At 33.3% G+C, this 20,439-nt stretch overlaps 1 protein-coding gene across 2 annotated transcripts in view; it reads right to left on the reverse strand.

Annotated features, from left to right (window-relative positions):
- Positions 1-49: 49 nt before the first annotated feature.
- LOC108914974 (GTP-binding protein GEM) overlaps positions 50-20,439 on the reverse strand; it is a 75,324-nt gene continuing 54,934 nt past the window's right edge. For both annotated transcript variants that reach the window (XM_018720911.1, XM_018720912.1), the window contains 3 exons: positions 5,832-5,914; positions 2,619-2,805; positions 50-1,745 (listed from right to left, as the gene is read on the reverse strand). In XM_018720911.1, coding sequence (XP_018576427.1) covers positions 1,480-1,745; positions 2,619-2,805; positions 5,832-5,914 — 536 coding nt within the window. In that variant the 3' untranslated portion in view covers positions 50-1,479. The remainder of the gene's footprint in view (positions 1,746-2,618; positions 2,806-5,831; positions 5,915-20,439) is intronic.

Raw genomic sequence — 20,439 nt, forward strand, 5'->3', positions numbered from 1 at the left:
TTATTTTTTACAACATACAACAATTATTGTCAAAAGTATAGGAGAAAAGTCGATGTAGAAAAATGATCATAGTGTAACAAATTAGGTAAGTATATAATATAATAAGTTCTCTATTCTACAAATAAAAATTTGCTGAAAGAAAGCAAAATTGACAAGAGAGTAGGTAATAAAAATATTACAATACTTTGTCATTACATTTATTATTAAAATACAGAAGCGAATAGAAAATTTTTTCTCTAGTAAATGTATAATATATATTATTGTTTTGGTCATTTTGTCTATTAGTACCTATATCTATCTACAAAAGATACAGATGACACTGAAAACATTTTATATGTATATATTTTTTGTTATGTGTAGAGTACCTAGACAGAAATGGAAGGATTTATTTTTTAAATATTCCCCAATAACCGCATATTTGTAAATTTATCAAAATGGTGCACCACTACCAAATGGTGAAACGAACGTGTATGAAAATCGATCAAAAGAACATGTGGTTGATCAGTCCAGTCCATCATAGAACAGATGTGTTGATTTTGGTTCACGGCTGGTGAATAATAAGATCGCTAACTGTTTTAGCGATCTTTCACCACATTTTTGTCGTTACCAGTTTCCACCAATCGGTGAACCTACTTTTGAATTTTTAGCATGGCATCACACCAAATTGTTTGATTTACGAACACACGGTATACATTAAGTAAAGTTAATTGTTTTTTGACAAGGAAAATAATCTGTGTTTAGGACCTAACATATAAAAAACATATCTAAAACAAAGTAACATAACATGTATACCTACAAAATTTGTAATTCGGGTTAGTCAAACTAAAAAAGTTGCTAAATAGAAGTGTAATAATAGTATCCTTACCTACAGGTATTCAATGCTACTTAAAACTTTCCTTAACTTGAAATAACAGAAAATTAATAATAAATATATTAAAAAAACTTTAAATATAAATAATACACACAATTTTAGATAGAATTATTGGTTCTCAAACAATATGAATTAAAGAAATTGAGCTTTTTCTGTTAAAAAAAAACATGTTAAAGTGACTGACATCGCAACACAGATGGCTGATTTTAAACTAGTGAAATGAAGATGGGGTAAAAGCAGTGATTTATACTCCTACACATCAAATTCGACAGATATTTAATTTTATTTAATTCCATTTGTGCGATATTTGTAATAGTTTGGAAAAATACATAACAGTCTCTGTCTTTCCTCTCAACCTCCTCTATTATTTCACATCTATTGCTCAAAAGGCGTACATGTACAAATAACTATCATACAAAAAATATTTTTTTTGATTTTTGATTGTTTAAAAATCAGTCGTTAAAACAAATACTTTTCTGATTTATGTAAATGTAAAAAAGATTTTTTTTGACACGTTGAGCGGTACAGCCGCTGAATACCAAATACTCTTTTACATTTCTACAACTAATACGAAACAGGTTCATATAAAACTTGGGCCTCTATTTATGCTACAGGATGTGGAGGTTCTCGCAGTTCTTGAACTTGGAGTCTTCCTTGCCGAAGAGCCACGTGAACATCTGTCTGGCCTTCATGCTCGCTTTGACCATGCCCCTGCTCTTGTACCACTGCTGGCTGTTGCCTCCTTCCTCGAAGTTTAATACTTTTAGCCTAATTTGCGTTAAAATCCCCACCAGGAGTTCGTCTACGTTGTGGTTGATCCCTACTGAAATCTCTATGAACTTCGCTCTAAATGTGCACGCCAGGCATTTACCATCTGCAACAGAACCATATTTGAGCAATTTGAACCTGGATCAGCTAAACAAAGAGCTCTCCAACTGATTTTGACAGTACGATGTGGTTGTATTTTGAATTTATAGATGAAAACTAACCATTTGCTATTTGGAGCTCGAAGCGAGCAATAACTAATAACAAAAATGTTTAATTTTTCTAAATAATTCTTAAAAAAAAAACAGGGACTGCAGTAGTGAACAATATACGGGTATATTCAAGTAAACAAAACAGTTAAAACAAACAGTAATTCGAATTGGTATTGATTGAACCTGGAAATACTTTTGTGTTTACAAACAATCTAATATCGGGCCTGTACGAATTTGATCAGCCGCCAAAATCACGAATAAAAAATAGAATAAAGTTATGCAGTACACCGGGTTGCAAAATAAATTCGCGTAATACTAAGTGGGAGCTGTAAAAATCGTAAAAACGATAACAAAAGAGTGTTTCTATGTGAATAATTTCGATGTTTTTAGTAGACGGCTTCATAAACTTTGTTATTGCAGCTGCGATTATTATCAATTATCTTTTTATAGATCGTATCTATCTCTGAGTGTAATAATAATAATAGAACTACCAAATCTTAGAAATTTATTCATATAATCACAATTTCATTAATATATTTTGTAAATATGTACTTTTTTGTATATTTTCCTTTCTCAGTTTATGTGCGTATTCTGATAAATATGTTGTACTCTCAGTTTGACACCTTTGGGAATTATTTAAAGCTGTTTTCAAAGACACAAGAAAATTGAACTGATTTCTTACTTTGCTAACTTATATTCTTTTATTTGCTTATTAATTCCACTAATCGCAAAACAAAATCTTTGGCTTCTGTTGATGAATTTTACCTTACCTTGTGTGGAAACGGCCCTGCTTCTGGCCAAGTCTATCTTGTTGCCGACGAGGATGGCAGGCCTGGATCGTAGTAGGTCGCCGTCCTGTAGCCGGTTCAACTCAGTCTCCGCCTTAAGGAAGCTCGCTTTGTCCACGACGGAATAGAGAACGACGAAGGCGTCCGGGGGGTGATTTTTATCGACGTCCTGCAATCACATCCGATCAAGATCAGAAGTGGGACTTACGCGCGATTATGGGATCAGAAGGGGGATTAAGGGATCAACAAGTCGCTGGCGGCGAGTTCTATCTTTGTCGGTAACTGTGAGATACTTGCACTTTTATGGAGCTTCTCGGATGAATAAAAGATGCTTTTCTAGGGATTGCGGGAATTACGTTGTTGGGCGAATCATATTTATGGATAAGGGTCAATTTAATTTGTTTGGATTATTTACTCTTACATTTATGTGTAAGCAAGGTTTCAGCACGTACAAACAAATCATTTTGTTGGAAATTCTGTGATTTCTTGTGTAGAGCAACAGGTACTTATTAAGACTACCCCATCCTCGGAATTCATCAGATAATTATCTTCATGTTTATGTATAGCAGCGATATTACGAAAATATCATTGGAATATTAAGCAGTTGCTCATATTACCGAGCATTTGCACGATGTCATTATTGTTAATCACAACAAAATATGATAAAAGAAATAGTTGATGAATAACACTGTAAGTTTTTATTTATTTTACATAACTGATTTGCGACATTTAATGATTTTTCTATCTTTGAACTTGAAAAATAAATACACCGTTCGCAGCTAATATTCTAGAGAAGCTCCATCAGTTCCCAGAAAGCTCTATTTAAAATGCATAATGTAATAGGTGAAACGTCGTCGAAATCATTTACGTTTTACATTTACCTGCTTTAAAATATTTGGAAACTTGTTTTAAACAAACTTTTCGCACATAGGTATACTATCAGAGCAATTAGTTTCTTTTACATAAGTATGTTTGTAAGACATAAAATTCGTACTGAATTTAAAAAAAAAACAGTGAATGCGAAACCTTGTATTTACATTTAAACCTGAAAGCGATTTTCGTACGTCATTGACCACTGCAACTCGGGCAGAACTGAAGCATATAGAAACTAAAGTGAACGTGGTGGTCTTGTGTTACAGACTGGGTTATATAATTAGAACTCGGTCCAGGAATAACCTGCATTTACTTATATTTACCGTTCTGTTTATAGACGATGGGAAGGAAAATATATTTAGTACGTGAAACTGGTACATGCAGGTAAATGGCGAGCAATACCAAAGGTGGTGCATTCGGCAAGAGTAGGGAGTTTATTTGAAGTAATGGCAGTCAAGCTTCTTACACCCTGTATACAGAGTGTTTTTTACGTTGGATTTTTCCTTTCAACACGTTTGTTTACCCCTTCTTTAACAAACAGAAAACGCTTGAATAACTAAAACTTTTTACATAACATTATTCAAGGATGAATCTCCTGAAATTATAATATAGACGTAGAACACACCCAGTATATAAAATGCGTACCTATTCATAAAAATGTTTTTAAATATTGAGCTAATGAAAGAATAAAAATGTGGGTGGTCTTCTTCTCCTATTTACTTATTGTTTTTAGATGTCTGTTTACATCCGCGATTATTTTTAGCTTGGTTCAACGACACTTCAACATTTTATGAAAAAATTTAAATTATTCTTTAATTATTGTACTTATCAATTGTGTTGCTTCGAAAACCGTGATTTTCTCTGAAGCTATCTGAAAAATATAAAATCTGGCAGTTTGAATTTGAATTTAGGTCGAATTTATTATGCTCGAAGCATTTTAAAATGTTTCGTTTCGATAAAAAGATCAAATTAGAAAAAAGGTTCAGTACTTTTTACTACCCAAGAATACCAAAAACACTCAAATAAAGGTGTGGAAACAGTTTATTGAGTTTTGTAATAAAACGTCATATTAAACAGAATATGTCATTTTAAATGTCAAAACCTACTATGTTTTTATTTATATTTTAAGAACAAGTCTTGAAAGTCATTTATACCTGTTATATTTACATAAAAATAGTGTACAATGTGTACATAAAGTTGTATTAGGCTAACTTTTTGTGCATAGATAGATTTCCACATAAAATTGGTTGAGGTTAGGTGTTATTTTATTATAATAAATTCTATTAGACTAGTGTGCTCGTCAGTCACTTCAGTTTTGCTCTATTATGACGTCAGCAACGAGCTGGGGACTTGTTTGACATATGTTATGTTGATTTTGGCTATGCTATAACATAGAGCTGCGAATTTTTCATCATCTAATTTTTAGTACTTGTTCTAATAACAAACATTTAAAGCCTTAAGGAAGGAGTTCCTTTTGTACGTAGGTAATATTACGAATAATTTGTTCCTTGAAATTAATTTTTTTTAGCGATATTACTCAAACCGATATTTAAATTTAAAATTTCCTGAACGGACAGCTGCCGCCGCCGCCGCCGTCAGCATCATTATTTATCCTTATTTTATTCCTCTTCGAACTCCGAAACATTTATCTTTTTCAGACTTACCGAAGTCTGTGCCTAATGCAGATTCCACGGCTAACTTTGTCGCAAGTTAGGAACGAAAGTGAATTAAGCAAAATTCACGCGAGGCGTCGCGTTTCCGAAATTTGCTTTCATTAGTCCAACATGGAAACGACGTTATCGCATAAATCATGGTCTTTAGTGCGGATAAGTGGGTATTGGGGGTAAAAGGAAAATCTCGTAAAAATAAGAGAAATACCTCGGCAGAAGTTTTGAAAATAAACACATTTTAAGTAGATGCATTAACTGAAAAGGGGCTTTTTTCTTTTTAAGGAGAAAAGTTCTGTAATGGATATAAAACAGCACCGATTATTCATTGAGGATTTACGTTTTACACTGTTTATGTTTATTTTCATATCAGATCATCAACTAAACTTTAACTTATGGTACCTTCAAGAAAAAACATCGAATCGAAACAAACCAAAATGAAAATTAAAGGCGAAAAGAAACATTTTAGGTTAATGCATACATATCGAGTGGAAAAAATATCTGCGAGTGTGACATAATCTCAAAAACATGTCATCTCAAACTCCTAACATGATTGGTCCTTTTTACGACCAGAATCGGATTCAAGGAGACAAATTACAGCAGAAAACTCTATCAGACTTAAAAGAGGCGAAAGGTGTTGTGTTTTTGATCTTACCTTTGTACAAGAATTATTTTGAAACGTCAATTCGGATTCTTCTCCATTGAGCATTATTGACACTGTTTGAGCTCCTAAGATATCTGAAAATAAAAAAAAACAAAATTAATAAAGGAACAACCGAAATCTATACTATACTATAAGTTCTATGCGTTTATAAAAATTACCATTTAAACATAAAAAACTACCCTGATGAAAATCGGCCAATCAGAAAGTTGTTTAAATACTCTCAATTACTGTTTTTTAAATATATATCTGTATCATCTACCTTTAAATTTAAAGTCAGGCTTAAAAAAATTTTTAATTCACAACAAAACATACGTACTTACATAATTGTACGAGTTTACATTTATAATTTTTCGTAATTTTCTTGGAAGTCGTAAATATAAATAAGAAAATAAGGAAGCATTTCTTATTTCGTGACGACTTAGGGAAATTAAGAATAATTTAATTAATTCACAAATAGAAAAAATACTTAATTTACTAATGGAGGTAGAGGACAATATTTTATGAACCTAAACTTCTTTTCCTGTAGGAAATAAGACGTCTCATTTTTTTTCTGCGGTTGAAAGAAGAACAATGTAACTTATGAGATAATAAATAATTCAATACGGATACGAGAACATATATACCAATTTTTTTTTAAGTAAGATATTCAAATGTTAAAAATTTAATACTACGTGATATTATTTGTGTTTAATCAAGGCCTGTTATTATTTAACTGTCAAAAAATGTTCTATATTTTACGTATTTTACAAATATGGAGAGTGTGTAGCTGCGACTGTGCTCAAATTGCGAGGAATTTTCGGTAGAAAGAACGGCACGAATGAAACTGAAAAGACTAGTTGTCAAATTTGAACAATATACTTCATCTCTGTTCAACCGAACCCATTTAATATACCAGGCAAAGCATTAATCTACATGCTAGATTAATCCAAAATGTATCGTATATCTAATTACTAACTGCAGCCTCTATTACGCTGAAATCCTACTTGTTGCTCATATGCATCCCATTTACAAAGTCCTCAGTGTACCTACATTATTCCCGAGTCGCTGAGTAACAGGACAAATACAAAACTTCCCCTTACACGTGACAACTGCCGTTTTAAAACCGAAGCTAAAAGCAGCAGCCATAAATGAAGGAAGAAAAGCGATGGATGAAATTTGATTAATGCGGACTAAAAGTCATTTGTTTTGCGTTTGAATAAGAGCGCACCGTTATAAACTTTGCATTCATCGAATGGAGACGGAGACGACGAATAGAAACAGTAGTCTTTACAATTTTGTACATTGAATTGACGGGATAACTTTCTTTGAAATTTGTTGTTGTTACTTTGACGTTAAATAAAATTCGAAGATTATTTCTGTGCTGACTGTTTTTAGCAGGCACGCAGAAATTGAAACGCCAAGAAGAAAGTAAATATTTTATTAATTTTTATTCACTAACCTTGTGTGTACTTACAAAAATGAAACGAGGGAAATGAGTAGAAGAGACAGCAGACAGCAACATATGGAAGTAAAGTTATAAATAAATAACGTCTTACATTATTCAGTACCCTTAAGCCTAACAGTTGCAGACGTTTATCTGACGGTTAACTTCAATTCGTCTGCTTTTCACGTAAATCGCAAAGCGGCTGTTTCATGTGAGGTCTTTAATCACATAAAATATGTCAACAATAAGAAAAATGTAATAGTATGGTTGATTATAAGGTTTAATAGTTAATTCTACATAAAAAAATATCTTAAGACAAGGCAGGTGTCAATTTTTTAGTCAATAAGGTTAAGTGTTTAAGCTTTTTATAGTTTTGAAATTTTTAATTGATACTTATATGACTAAATACAATTTTATGATGTATAGCTACCGAATATGCTACAATTATTTCATGTAAATTCATTAACATTAGATGGAGACAAAGAGGAACAAATGTAGGGTGGCAATCGCTGGGCGCGGGCTTGGTCCGAAATAGCCTTTACATTTTGTCTATTTCTATAGTAATTTTGTATTCAATTCACTAAATTAAGTTTTTGAGAGGTGGTGTGTTATTTGCGGACCCTTTTAAAACCTTTTACTATTATCCCACAGGTTATTGGCCACAAATAGTTCTCTCATTCAATGATTGTACACCCTACCTTTTCGGTACAGCATAAAATAGACAACTGACGCCACTACAGACGAGTTGTGAATAAATAATGTCATGCATTATTCATTGTCCTGAGGCAAGCAGATGCAAAAGTTTACCGACATATTCCGTCCCGTCGTTGTTCACGCAAATAGACAAGCGACGATTCGATTCAGCATTAATTATTTCAGCAGGATAAATATTTATTTCGCCCAAATAAACAGCTCGCTTTGTCCAAATACACTTGATTTTCGCAGCGTGGTGCGTGGATTCAACTTTTCTGAACTTAGTTACTAGGCTCGCCGGTACGAAGAGTGAGATCCAAAATAGAACTGTTAGAAATCCCGAATTTATTATTGCTTGAATTATTGCCGTTTTAATAGATTTCACGTAGCCAGGATAAACTAATGGAAGTTTTTGTTCGGTTCGGCTGGATTAATGTTTGGGAGTTAACTAATTAGTTTCCAATGTGTATTGACGTTTGTCTCTACAGGGTTGTGCGGGAATCATCAGAATTCGTTTCGTATTAAAATAATTTAGGGGCGAAATAATTTTCATAAAAATATCGTGCAGTTTTTGTTAAGGCCAATGCGATCAAGAACACTTCTGATAAATTAAAATAGGTAATGCGCAACCGCGAACAGTTAGGGAAGAGAACAGCATCAGCTATTATTGTGCATGCTTACTTTGATGTTTGTAAACATTTTTGTTGATCTATAAAAAACGCCTAACAGAGATACGGATTTTCGACTTTTGCGAACTATTTCCTGTGTCTTGGGTGGTCTTGCATTGGAGGGGAATTGGTAATTTTTTATTTGTAAGCTTTTAGTTTTTGCAAAGGATTCACTTAGGATGCCGACAGTGAAGAACGGCGAAACGTTTGGAAGCTTTGGATGCGACCAGTTAACAAGGGGTTCTGATAGCTAGTCCGTCCCCACAGAACCATGTCCGAGAGCAACAAGGGCATATCAAAGATTCCTAGATTTCCTAGGCGGTCAGCGTCCAGATACATAGACCATATCATAAGATCACGAGGGAATATGAAATTTTAGGTAGAATAAGCGCCATTATTCAATTTCGTAAATCAAATAAAATTTTTTTCTGACAACGCAATTAGGTAATATCGAGAACTATCATTTATGTAGATGTCAAACTGAAAGCAGATGAAACGGAAACGAAAATAATAGTCTGAGGCGAGAGACACCCTGTATGTCTTATAATTTTTAAACATAAGCCTATGATGGATAGCTCTAATTTTGCACCAGCGTGTGTTATTTATCAGAGCTGTTAGTGTGTATTTTTACAAGGGGAACTGATTTATTGGGTGAAAATGACGTATTTCTCAGCGGGACATTGAATTTATTTAAAAATATTTTATGATTATGACTTGCTTTATATCGAGGCAACATCTTCATACAAACAGAACGTTCGAGCTGTATCGAAGGCGGAAATGTTTAAAAATGTATCCCTAGCCCGATCAAACGATTTCAAACGGAACGAAGAAAACATCTCTGCTCTTCTGGGATAAGACTGACAGGTATATCAGTTGCTAGCTCGTTTCACTGTTGTTGTGGTGTTAAAATTTAAAATATTCTTCAGCAGCTTTGTCAAATTTCACTTGAGATTGGAGGAGTGAGAAAAATATTTAGTCTTTTGTTTGTAATATAACTCTGCTGGTATTTCATATCTGTCTTTAATCCTTTAGCTAGTAATTGTTTTGAGTGCTTGTCGCGCTGTTTGGCAATTTCTCTTGTGTTTTGAATTTTATTTTCATCAACTGATCTTTTGTCATTTCATTTTGTAATTAAACTTTAAGTTTACGGCGAGTTTGTATTGAGAAGTACCTATATTAATCCAATTTCGGATAATACAAGCTTCGGAAGGCTTTGAAATCTTAATAGGTCCACATTAGCAACTAAATTAGCTTATTATTTCCGTCAAGGAGGGAATTAATTTAAGGTATTATTCATAATTTTATTAATTTTTACGGAATATGCCGGCATATTTATTCGGCATTGTCTTTAATCTGATTAACTGAAGTCGGGAGTGCACAGAACCGAAAAGCTTCGGTTTCTGGGGGAAAATTGAATTAATAAGGGGATAAATTAGGATTTATTGTGGAAGGAAGACATCGATATTTGCTGTTTCCTTTGTTCCTTACAGCACAATTTGTCTAAAGTGATGCCAGATCTACAGATTTTTTTGGAATTGGGGAAATAGGAAATTGTGCTTTATTTCTTGGGATTTTTAAGTCATTTTAAAAAGTATACTTAAATAACAACTAAATGAACTTTAAATGCAGTTTAGCACTATAGTCCATTTGAATAACTTCTCAGTAGGGGAAACAAGGTCACTAGATTTACAAACAGAGGTATCTACTAGCTACTGTAAAAAGTTTTCTTTGTTACGCGTTGTGCTGCCCTCTGTTAACGGATGGTATTAACATATCGGAATACCGAAGTCGAAATTGTATAAGTAGTGACATCTATTAAAGAAAAACCAAACGACGTAAACAAAGATGACCACCGGTCGCTGAATTACAAGTGGAAGTGGATCTTATTTGTGCAAGGGCGAAATGGGCGGTGACTATTAGACGCCTTCATTATAGCCATCTTTCTCTATCGTACGGATTTCTATGACTTACTTTATCGCTCTCACGCAACGGCCGATGAACCATGGAGACTTTCCGATCCTGTATATGAAAGTATATCATTTATTTATAAGATTTAAAACTACTAGAGGACATTCACTTTCCTAACATATATTTTTATATCTGAAAAAGTATTTCGAACCTGTTTATAAATGAACTATGAGGAATACTTAGAGCCAGTCCTTTGATCTGACGAATCGTAAAGGCTGTTTTTATATTTACATTCAAAATGGAAGAATATTATTAATGAAAAGCAGAGTAAGCACATTCAAATCTGACGTTAATATCTATTTTCTCGGAAAAATTGGATTTTAAATTATAGGAGCAATGTTTTTTGTTTCTTGGTCAAGTGTCGGAAACAAAAGATTTTTCTTAAAAGTAATGCACAATTGAATAAAGAATCTGTAGTACTTCAGAATGTATTTTTATTTGATTTACGAACGAATAACAGTTTCCACGACAGACAAGCTGCCGCTGTGCGAGATAGTTATTTTTCAATATCACTTTCATAAAAAATTCTCAAGCACATTCAACCGCTTTGGAAAAATAATAAATAAAATGTTTATTTAAAACTGAAATTTTATGCGGCAAACCTAATGATGTGTTTTTAGGAACCTGTTTACGAATAAACAAACAAATAAATAAAAACAAGCAGATCTTGCCTTGAGGTTTTGTAGACGTTGATAGGTAACCCGAATTGAACTTTACGAAGGTAGCTGTAAAAAGGGAACTTTATTCAAAATACCTTAACGCAAATTGATTTCTACTAAACCTGAGCCTATCTCTTTTCTGCTGCCTCGATGATACCCTTTTATATAAAACCAATATTTATTTACTAACAGCATCAACCGCTGCACAAATCCTTATAAAAGCGAATATATCGGGAAAGGAAATCGTCAGATGAACCTACTTCTCTTTCTTTAAAGGTTACTTTCGTTCGAATTAAAGTTTAAATCTGTATAAAAAAAAAATAAATTGTAAATTTTAATCGGGGACTTTTAAATCTTGAATGAGGCATTTTGAAATAAAACAACGTACCCACACTGAGCCCTTCAAAATACTGCATTGTAAACAGTTGATTGCGTGGAGTGAGTCTGCCTAAGTTTCGCGTAATAATTCCCGATTCATTGGAATATTTAATTCAGAAATGGAAAAAAACACTTAATTTCACTTAATTAGCTTTCCTTAATATCTCCGCTGTTGTTTATACAAACTCTTTTCATATTCTTAACCGTAGTTAAAATATCGCCTGCTAATTTTGAACGTCCTGTATTCCACACAGTGTCAATATGTATTAGCATATTTCGTTCAAGTATTGAATATCACAATTTGCATAGTTTGCGTTAGTTGCTGAAACGTCTACAGGTTTATTTAGTACTCACTCCAAGCTAAGTTCCGTGAGTATTTGCTTAGGACGAAACTGGATACAAAAAAAAACGGGTTTGGAAATGTCAGAGATTGCTTCCGAGCTTGAGTTGCGAAGGCGATTTTAATGATTAACAATGTCTCTCTATTTGTGCCTCTGTCCGCCAGAGAAACAGTTTTCTTGTCAGTTATATTTTCTACCAACAAATTATTCAAATTGTACAAAAAGTGTACTAAGGAAGTGCTTAATAGGAGAACCTATCAAAGCATAGCGGAACAGAAATGTACTCAGCTAATTTATTAACTGCAAAGGAAGGGAACACTGTAAGAATTCGCATGGTTGCCACAGAAACAAATCTGGTTCCCCAGTGCCGCCATTGTAAGTTTTTTAATTTAATTTTGTGTCGGGTATTTGAAAGATTTCAGCATCAGAGATCACCTGCTAGACTTATTGTCCTTTCCAAGTTTCAATCAAATATTCTATACCGCGCTCAGAACAGCGCAGACATGGTAATTGTTCGATCTAATCTCTTTAGAAACTCTTTATTAAGTTCTTAATATTCCTTTCCTTTGACGAGCGATATTCATGAATTATTCTTTCCGGAGAATTTTCGTCCCATAATGTACAATTACAAAAGTTATTTGAGTGGCTAAGTTGTTGATTCTCAATATTTTTGTCAGATACACTGAAAAAATTTAAGTCAGTTGGAACAATGGACACCCCGTATAAAGTCGCATATGTAGTGTTGCCTATCTCCTTTAATTTGATGCGTGATTTGAAATTTGCAAGATGACTCATCAGAGTTATGAGGCAAAACGTAAACATCGAAAAACTCGAAAACGTTTCTCCAACATAAACACAGAACATGAAAAACGGATGGTTAGCGTGTACTTGCCCGTTTCGAAATTTCGTTCAATTTGTTATGTAAACAAACAGCAAACGGCTAATTAACAGTCACGATAAAATTTTGTCATTTAGCAATGGTGTTATTATTGGTGTTTGATCTTCCGAAAATAATCTAATTCTATATTAAACCCGTTTTCCTGCAAAACGAACTTGAATTAGGTCAGTGGCAACGAACTCGTGTCCAGTTGCAAAACACGTTTTATGAAACCAAAAGTAGTTCAAACGGAACTTCACAATTTAAATCGATTTTTGTAGACGTCATTTCTACTGTCTCTAAAACCATAATATCTAATAATAACTGTAATGAAAAAACACAGTAAGTTTGTTATATAATATTCTGCAAAACAAGTGCATTCATTACACAATCTTTGTTAATGTTTCCTTGTTAGCATAGAATAATCATCATGATTTTTTACAGATAGTTACCACACATTTTGATTTAGTTACTATAGAACGAACTTCATTTTAAACAGAAATATGTCGAAAATATAATCTTTCCACATTTCTTCTGTAGTTTCTTTGGAACAAGACGTTCTTAGGAAATCATATAAACACATAACAAGGGTCTGGGTTTTTTTTTATTACGGGGAATTGCCTTTTCTCCCCTTTTCTCATTCTTTCATACATATGAAAGTGTCTTTGATATAACATATAATCTTTGTAATGCAGAATAAAACAAACGTTGTTAATGTTGATAGCAATGGATTTCAAAGTTTTTGTCAGAAAATTTACTCTATACGTATATGTTTTCCTTAAAGCTACATCTGGAGTTTGGCATTCTTAAAACAAATTTCATCTCATTGTCTTTAAAAACAACGAAGTCAATAATAGTATTATATGTATTATACATTTAAAGGTGACCAACCGTACCGGATTGGCCGGGACAGGTTCCAGTTTTTAGAACGTGTTTCGGGAAATAAAGTGTCCAGGAATTGTACCGGATTTATTTGTTTCATACCGATTTGTACCGGAATGGCGTTTTTAATAGTATTCGATTCGCTATATAACCTGAAATAAATTTCAGAAACTGAATTTAATGTACAGACAGTAAAGTCTATAATTATAACAAGATGTCATAATAATTTTACCTATTTTATCAAAACGAAAAAGCGTTAAAAGCTATTCACAGTCAAACAAAATATAAATTTAAATAAAGTACCTATACTAGGCCAGGTACACATCTTCACCTGTTTGACATTTTTTTTTTTGTCCCGGATTATCACTTTGAGGAGTTGGTCACCTTGATTTAATGTATTGAGGCCAAAATGTAGTATGTTTTGTTATGGACGAATTGGCTTCGACATCTTGGCGAAAATATAAAGATACAGGTTTTGGCAGCATTTAAAATGTTTACGTCGACAATACTATATTAATATTATTATAATTTGGCTTCACTTTGTTAACCTTTGATTTGGTGCCACTTTTTAGAAGTCATATGTCCCAGAAAACTCTGGGCTCAATTTTTACTTCACAATAATTTACGGACATAAAATAATATACGGACTACAAGAGATGAAACTTCTCAGTGTTCTTATGGGTATATCAAACTGTAAAAGTCATGCTTAACATTAGTCATTTCGTGAATATTTCTAATTTAGCCGTCAATTTTCTAAAAAACCATAAATTACCGTTTTTTTCCTGTTTTTTTAAAATTCGTGTAAAAGATGGAAAAAAAATTTTTCCGAAAAGTTGCGGCAGCATGTTATAGGACATTTATTCCAGTTTTCGAAACTGTCTTTCAATTCTCTGTACGACCATTTGTCGCCGAGATATCGATGATTTAAGACAAAAGGCTCTTTTTCCATTAAAAATCCGATATTTCGATGAAAAATGGTCGTAGTAAGTGGACTCGGAAGAAGGAAAAGAAAATTTACAAAAATTTTTTATCGCGCTATTTCTTAGAATTGCATGATAACCGTAACTTCCAAAAAATTACGACCGAAAAATCTAAAAACTAGAATCTTAGAGCTTCAAAATGCTTTATTTTAATTCCCGATACGACAATTTTTCACCTAAAAACAAAATTTCGGAAATTCCTTTGACCCTTTAATTGTTTGCATTAGTTTAGTTACACTAAACTGACATAACCTAACAATGTTGCTCGGTTGGTTGAATGCAAATTTCGTTGAATTATGTACGACATGAACCTGTTCCGCGATTTCGGTTTTATTGGTTTTGCACGAGCGAGCTCGTCAGGATATCTTGGATGTGTACACCAAGCGGCATATTGATGCTTTCGATGCTTAATATTCGACGTAGTGACGTCTGTACTAGAGGTATTCGAGGAGGAAGTTGCAGGAGTCCATACTGTTTGATTTTCCGCATTGAGCCATTCTGGGGAGCCTGCATTGGATCAATAGTAAATTGTATCTAATTATTGTCTGGACTGAGAATAAAAATGAAACGTAAATACTGTGGCGATAAAAAACTTTTCATTATGTAACTGTGACGGTGTGTTTTCGTCGTAGGATATTAACATTTCCAAGTTTCTTGTTTACTTAGATTGCTTTATCTTTTTGGTTTCCTTTTATCTTAACTGACGCTTTGTTGTTTTTAATATGTCGCAAGGATTTCGATTCTTTTGGGGGGGTCAAAACTTCTGTTAAATTTGTCCTACAACATATCTTGCATTAATTTGGCAGTTTTGTTCTACAATATTTCTCTACAAGTCATTTAGTTCTTTCATACTAAATCCACAATTCTAATTTGTACCTCTTTCCCAGATTATTTCCACTATATTAATATTTTTGTTCGCGTCAGCATTTTGTATAAATCCTAACCATTTTATTTCCTGATTAGGCGTTACAGCAGACATAATTTATTTCCACACGCGTGTCTACCGTCCTGGGACTATAATCTTAGGCCAGAAATTGAAACTCTTTACGATATAGTGCAGATTCCGATATTCCCTGCTATTCTCAGACGAATTTATATTCCGCAAACAAATCTATACCCTGCTTTTTCAGAGAGGGTGTGAAGAATCACGTGATCGGCAATTCAATCTGAAAGGTTTTAAAGCAAGAAATACGATTGGACTAAAGTCTCTCACATAATACTAGTCGCTTTTTTGGTACTCTGTTTAAAATTATCATAGAACACTTATTATTAAATTATTAAATTGGCATATAATAAATTTTCAATGGTAACTATCCTCACGTCTCAAATTCAGGAAAGGGTCTATTTTTCTTCACTGTATTGTGTTATAATTTATCTGCCCCACGAAGTATAATAGCATGAGATTCTGAAATTTATTCCACGAAGGTTGTTACGAATTTCACTTTATAAATTAATGGAAAAGGTAAAGCAAGGTTTTATTAACACGCAATTTTCATAAATCTCGTTTAGCAACTCGCCGAAATCTAGCCAAACTGAAAACGTATTTTGCTGGGGGCCAGGGGATGGGACAACTTCGCAATTCTGGGAATTATCAAGCTTCTTTTTACATATCGTGAAGAATCACTGGTTTCTCGCAATAAGAATTATTTGAGAAAAATGGGAGAGAAATTTTGTAAGTACCTAATTGTAGAAGAGCCAAATCAGTGCCTTCATTCGAAATTACTAAATTATTCGGACAAGGCGGACAGTAGTGTAATTTGCAAAACATTCACATGTTACTCGCACTTCCAATGACTGGAGAAGTTTGTTAATAATGACTTTATTGTTTGAAACTCCCTTGTATTTGATACTTACTGTGTTTAATATATCTGGAGGCATTACTCGAAACTTTTTAGGTAATAAATTTCTAAAGGAACATATCACTGTTTTTTTGCACGAAAACATTACGGAGAAACATGTGCTGCACTGGATTTGAATAAATGCGCTCGGAATGTAAGGAAGACGTGTTGTCGTCACAAAAAAGCTTTAGAATTAACTGAGACCCTCAGGGAAGTTTATTTGTCGTTGAAATACAATGGAATTTCCAGAAAGCCTTTCGCTTTCAATAAAATACTACCCAGTGAGTTAAAAAATATTACAAATCTGGTTATATTTTGCGAATTTTGAAATGTTTATTTTCGTTCGTTGGTTTCCCCGTCATTTGCTGTACCTACTTTTGATCCTAGGACATAATTAGGGAAAGGCGACCGATCTTGCACGAAGTATTGCTTTGTGTCAGTAAGCTTTGATATTTAAGATAAACTAATGCAAAAATAAAAGCGTCAAAAGAATTTCCGAATTTTTTTTTGAGGTTTTCTCACATTTTTACCGCAAATAACGTTTACATTGATGAAATACGAGATCTGTGCAGAAAATAAACGAAAACTATAAAGTTATACTTATTTTATTTATTTTTATCGCAACAAATCCATTAGTTTATTTCACATACTATTCAGTTATTTCAACAATTTCTTAATAAAAGTTTCTTCGACCCTTCTATTTACTCTCAAATCGAACTTATTCGAATCGGAATGTTACGCCCCTGGTGAGTTAGGGCGAAGATAACATCATTTGCTGCGTGTTAAATTTCTTCTCCCAAGATGGCACATAGATTTCGGTAATTCTGTGAAAGTAGCCCCCGAATAGAAGCGTCACTTCCAGCAAAGTATTCGACGTCGGAGCCTTGTAAAATCCTTAAATTGCACGAAAATGAGGATCGGGACTTTATGCTCTGTAAGAGAAACATATAGAAAATTCCTCGTCACACGTCTAGCTGATTTACGATGCGGGAAAAAGAACCCGGCTTGGCACAAACACAAAATTTATCACTTTTGAGCTGTAAGTACAAAAGGAGGTAACAAAGACATAGCGTACTGTCATAGACCGAATGTAATTCATTTGTTTTATTTAGTTATTTCAAATTCGTTCAAATGCTTCTACGCTTGTCCAAAGAAATGAAAAATAAACACAAAATACATGCAAACTAATCTTGAAAGTCATTAAAATTTGCATGAGAAATGCCTATTCCTATTTTCTGGCATCTTTTTCTTCTTTCGTGACGATGTTTGAAGTTGCGTAAAATGACCCCATAAAAAGAAGTCGCAGGGTGTCAGATCTGGAGATCGAGGAGGCCAAGGTATGATACCTCTTGTGGAAATAATAAGTCAAGTCTATGCGAAAAAATTACCTGGCCAGATTGGCATATATGCTATCTATCTATCTATGCCGTCGTTTGAAAGACCATAAAAATACAATTCTTATTAAAATTTCATGTGACACTGTCGAAAACTTTACTGAAATCTAGGAACCGGGCACTTACGTAATTACACATCCTTCTATTTCTCGGATCGGTAATTACATTCGCTGCTTCCCGCGGTGGTATTTCGGTAAATCTAATTTACCGAAACCGAGTTTTTTTTTTAATTAAATAATCACGCGCAGATCGCCTAAAAGACAAGGTCGCGAAAGGGACCTTATGTAAAAGAAAGTAGGAAGGATACGTGGAATGAAAAAGCTTTAGAATTACTTTGACCCTTCATGAATATGGCTACCGAAAAGGAAATTTCTGGGTGAAAAACACACTTCAATTTGCAAAAGGCCGTGTGGAATCCTTTCAGGGAAATGGAAATCACTGACCAAATAAGTTGGGGGGGGGGGGTGAATAGCAGTTACCAAATCTCCGATACATCTAGAGGGGGTTTTAAAATGTCTTACAAACCTGGTACAACTATTTTGTATAATGACAGAAATCCTTACTACAACTAAGTACTACTACTACGTATCTAGATTTCCGAGAAACCTGCGTTTCCCGATTTTCTTTTGTCACATTTCAGTAATTGTTTGTAAAGAATTTATGGACTGGTTTTTCACTTCAAAACAAGCAAAAAAACATACAAGACAGACATTTTGTCGTAAAACTATTTCTAAGGGGTCTGTTATTGTTCAAAAACTAGAAACGAAACACGGTTTTTTATTTATAGTGAAAAAATCAAAACCAGTTTTTTATTTTTTTAAAAAATGCGATATTTACGACTTTATTGACTTCTGTTTTGTTTAAAAATAAAAAAGAAGAGCTTTTGAGACAAATGGCTTTCACAGTACTAAAGACAATAGTTCGACTTATCGTCAGTAAAAATTTGGATTTTTTTTAGAAATTAACAAAGAAACGACGACGTGTTAAAGTGAGAGATATCAATTTTGTAGGTAGAAAACCTTGATTTTTCAACATTTTCATTAATAATTAAAAAATGGGATCACGAAACTAACTGAAATTTTAGCACACAATAGAGTAGTAGTGAGGCTATATATGGTCCAAATTTCACCTCTACGTTTTCTTAATATCGGTTTCCAAATTCAGGGATCTATTTCATTTATTTCGATAGTAGTTTGAAGACAGCCTTATACTGGATTAGTCAAAATATTCTTCAAAAAACAAAATCATTAGTTAGATCAGACACTTATTTTACCTGCCCAGTAACACTCGTCGGGCATTAAAGAAATTAATATGAAAATTTACGATTCCTTTTAGGTGGTCACGTTAAAATGTTATTACTGCCTTCATGTTTCCACTAAAAAATAAATTATTGTTCCTACGTAGCTCCTCGGAAATAATTAATTTCTTTCGATTTCGTTTAAATAGATTATTAACACATACACACATATGCTGCTGCGCGACAATAATAAAGTAATAAATATCAATAATAGACTTGCACTTTTACCCAATACTTATGATCATACACTCATAAACATCATAAATATCGCTCTTTTTTACGACCAATAATTCCAGCAGTAAATTTTATATTGCCGAGGAAGAAAAAGTGTTTGTATTCACCATTCAGTCGTTAAAGAGCTAAGGAAACTGACTGAACTATCGAGGAAGCGATGGTCCGATGGATTAAAAACGGTGTTACATGCAATTCGATATCTTAATGTTTATACGCTTTATTTAAGAAATAATTTGAAATTCTGACATTTACTTGCATTTTGATGCGTTGTTTGGACGTCATTTGAAGAAAATTCATCGTTAAAAGTAAACTTTTTTTTCGTTCAATGTTTCCTGAAGTTCATAATCATTTTTTAAAATTTTTTTTTAGTACATTTTTACTAGTACCAAAGTAAACGAACTTCATCATGTCTACTAAGACTAATAGTAAGCAATGTTTTTGCTATATTATACAGGGTGTAAGTAGTTTGACTGTCATTACTTCAGCAAGAGATAGAGTAATCACAAATGAACAAAAAAGTTGTATATTACAGGGGCGTAAGATTAACAGTTTTCAAAATACAGCGAGTATTAATATTGGGGAGTTGCATCACAACGTGACAACAGCGCTTAACCTAACGCTACACAGCTGGTGCATGCGGCAGACTTGTCCTACGGAAAAAATGTAAACAACTATTATTGTGAAACATTTAGTAAATTTCAAGACAATCGTTTTCCAGTTCTTAAATAAATAAAATAAAATGTATCGAATTTGTAGTACGAAGATAGTGGTGTGCTTAAATTTTAGCTCGAATTTTAGTAATTATGAATCTCTTGACTTTTAATCAAACGATGAATTAGAAAAATATGTAATTAAAGTACCCGAAGATTCACGTCATCCAAATAACCATACGTATTAAAAATAATTTAGGTACTTACCAAAATTCAATAATTTTTAAACGCACAAAACAAACTGCAACATATGCTCA

The sequence above is a fragment of the Anoplophora glabripennis genome, unplaced genomic scaffold (assembly GCF_000390285.2).
Source record: "Anoplophora glabripennis isolate ALB-LARVAE unplaced genomic scaffold, Agla_2.0 scaffold143, whole genome shotgun sequence".
NCBI lineage: Eukaryota > Metazoa > Arthropoda > Insecta > Coleoptera > Cerambycidae > Anoplophora > Anoplophora glabripennis.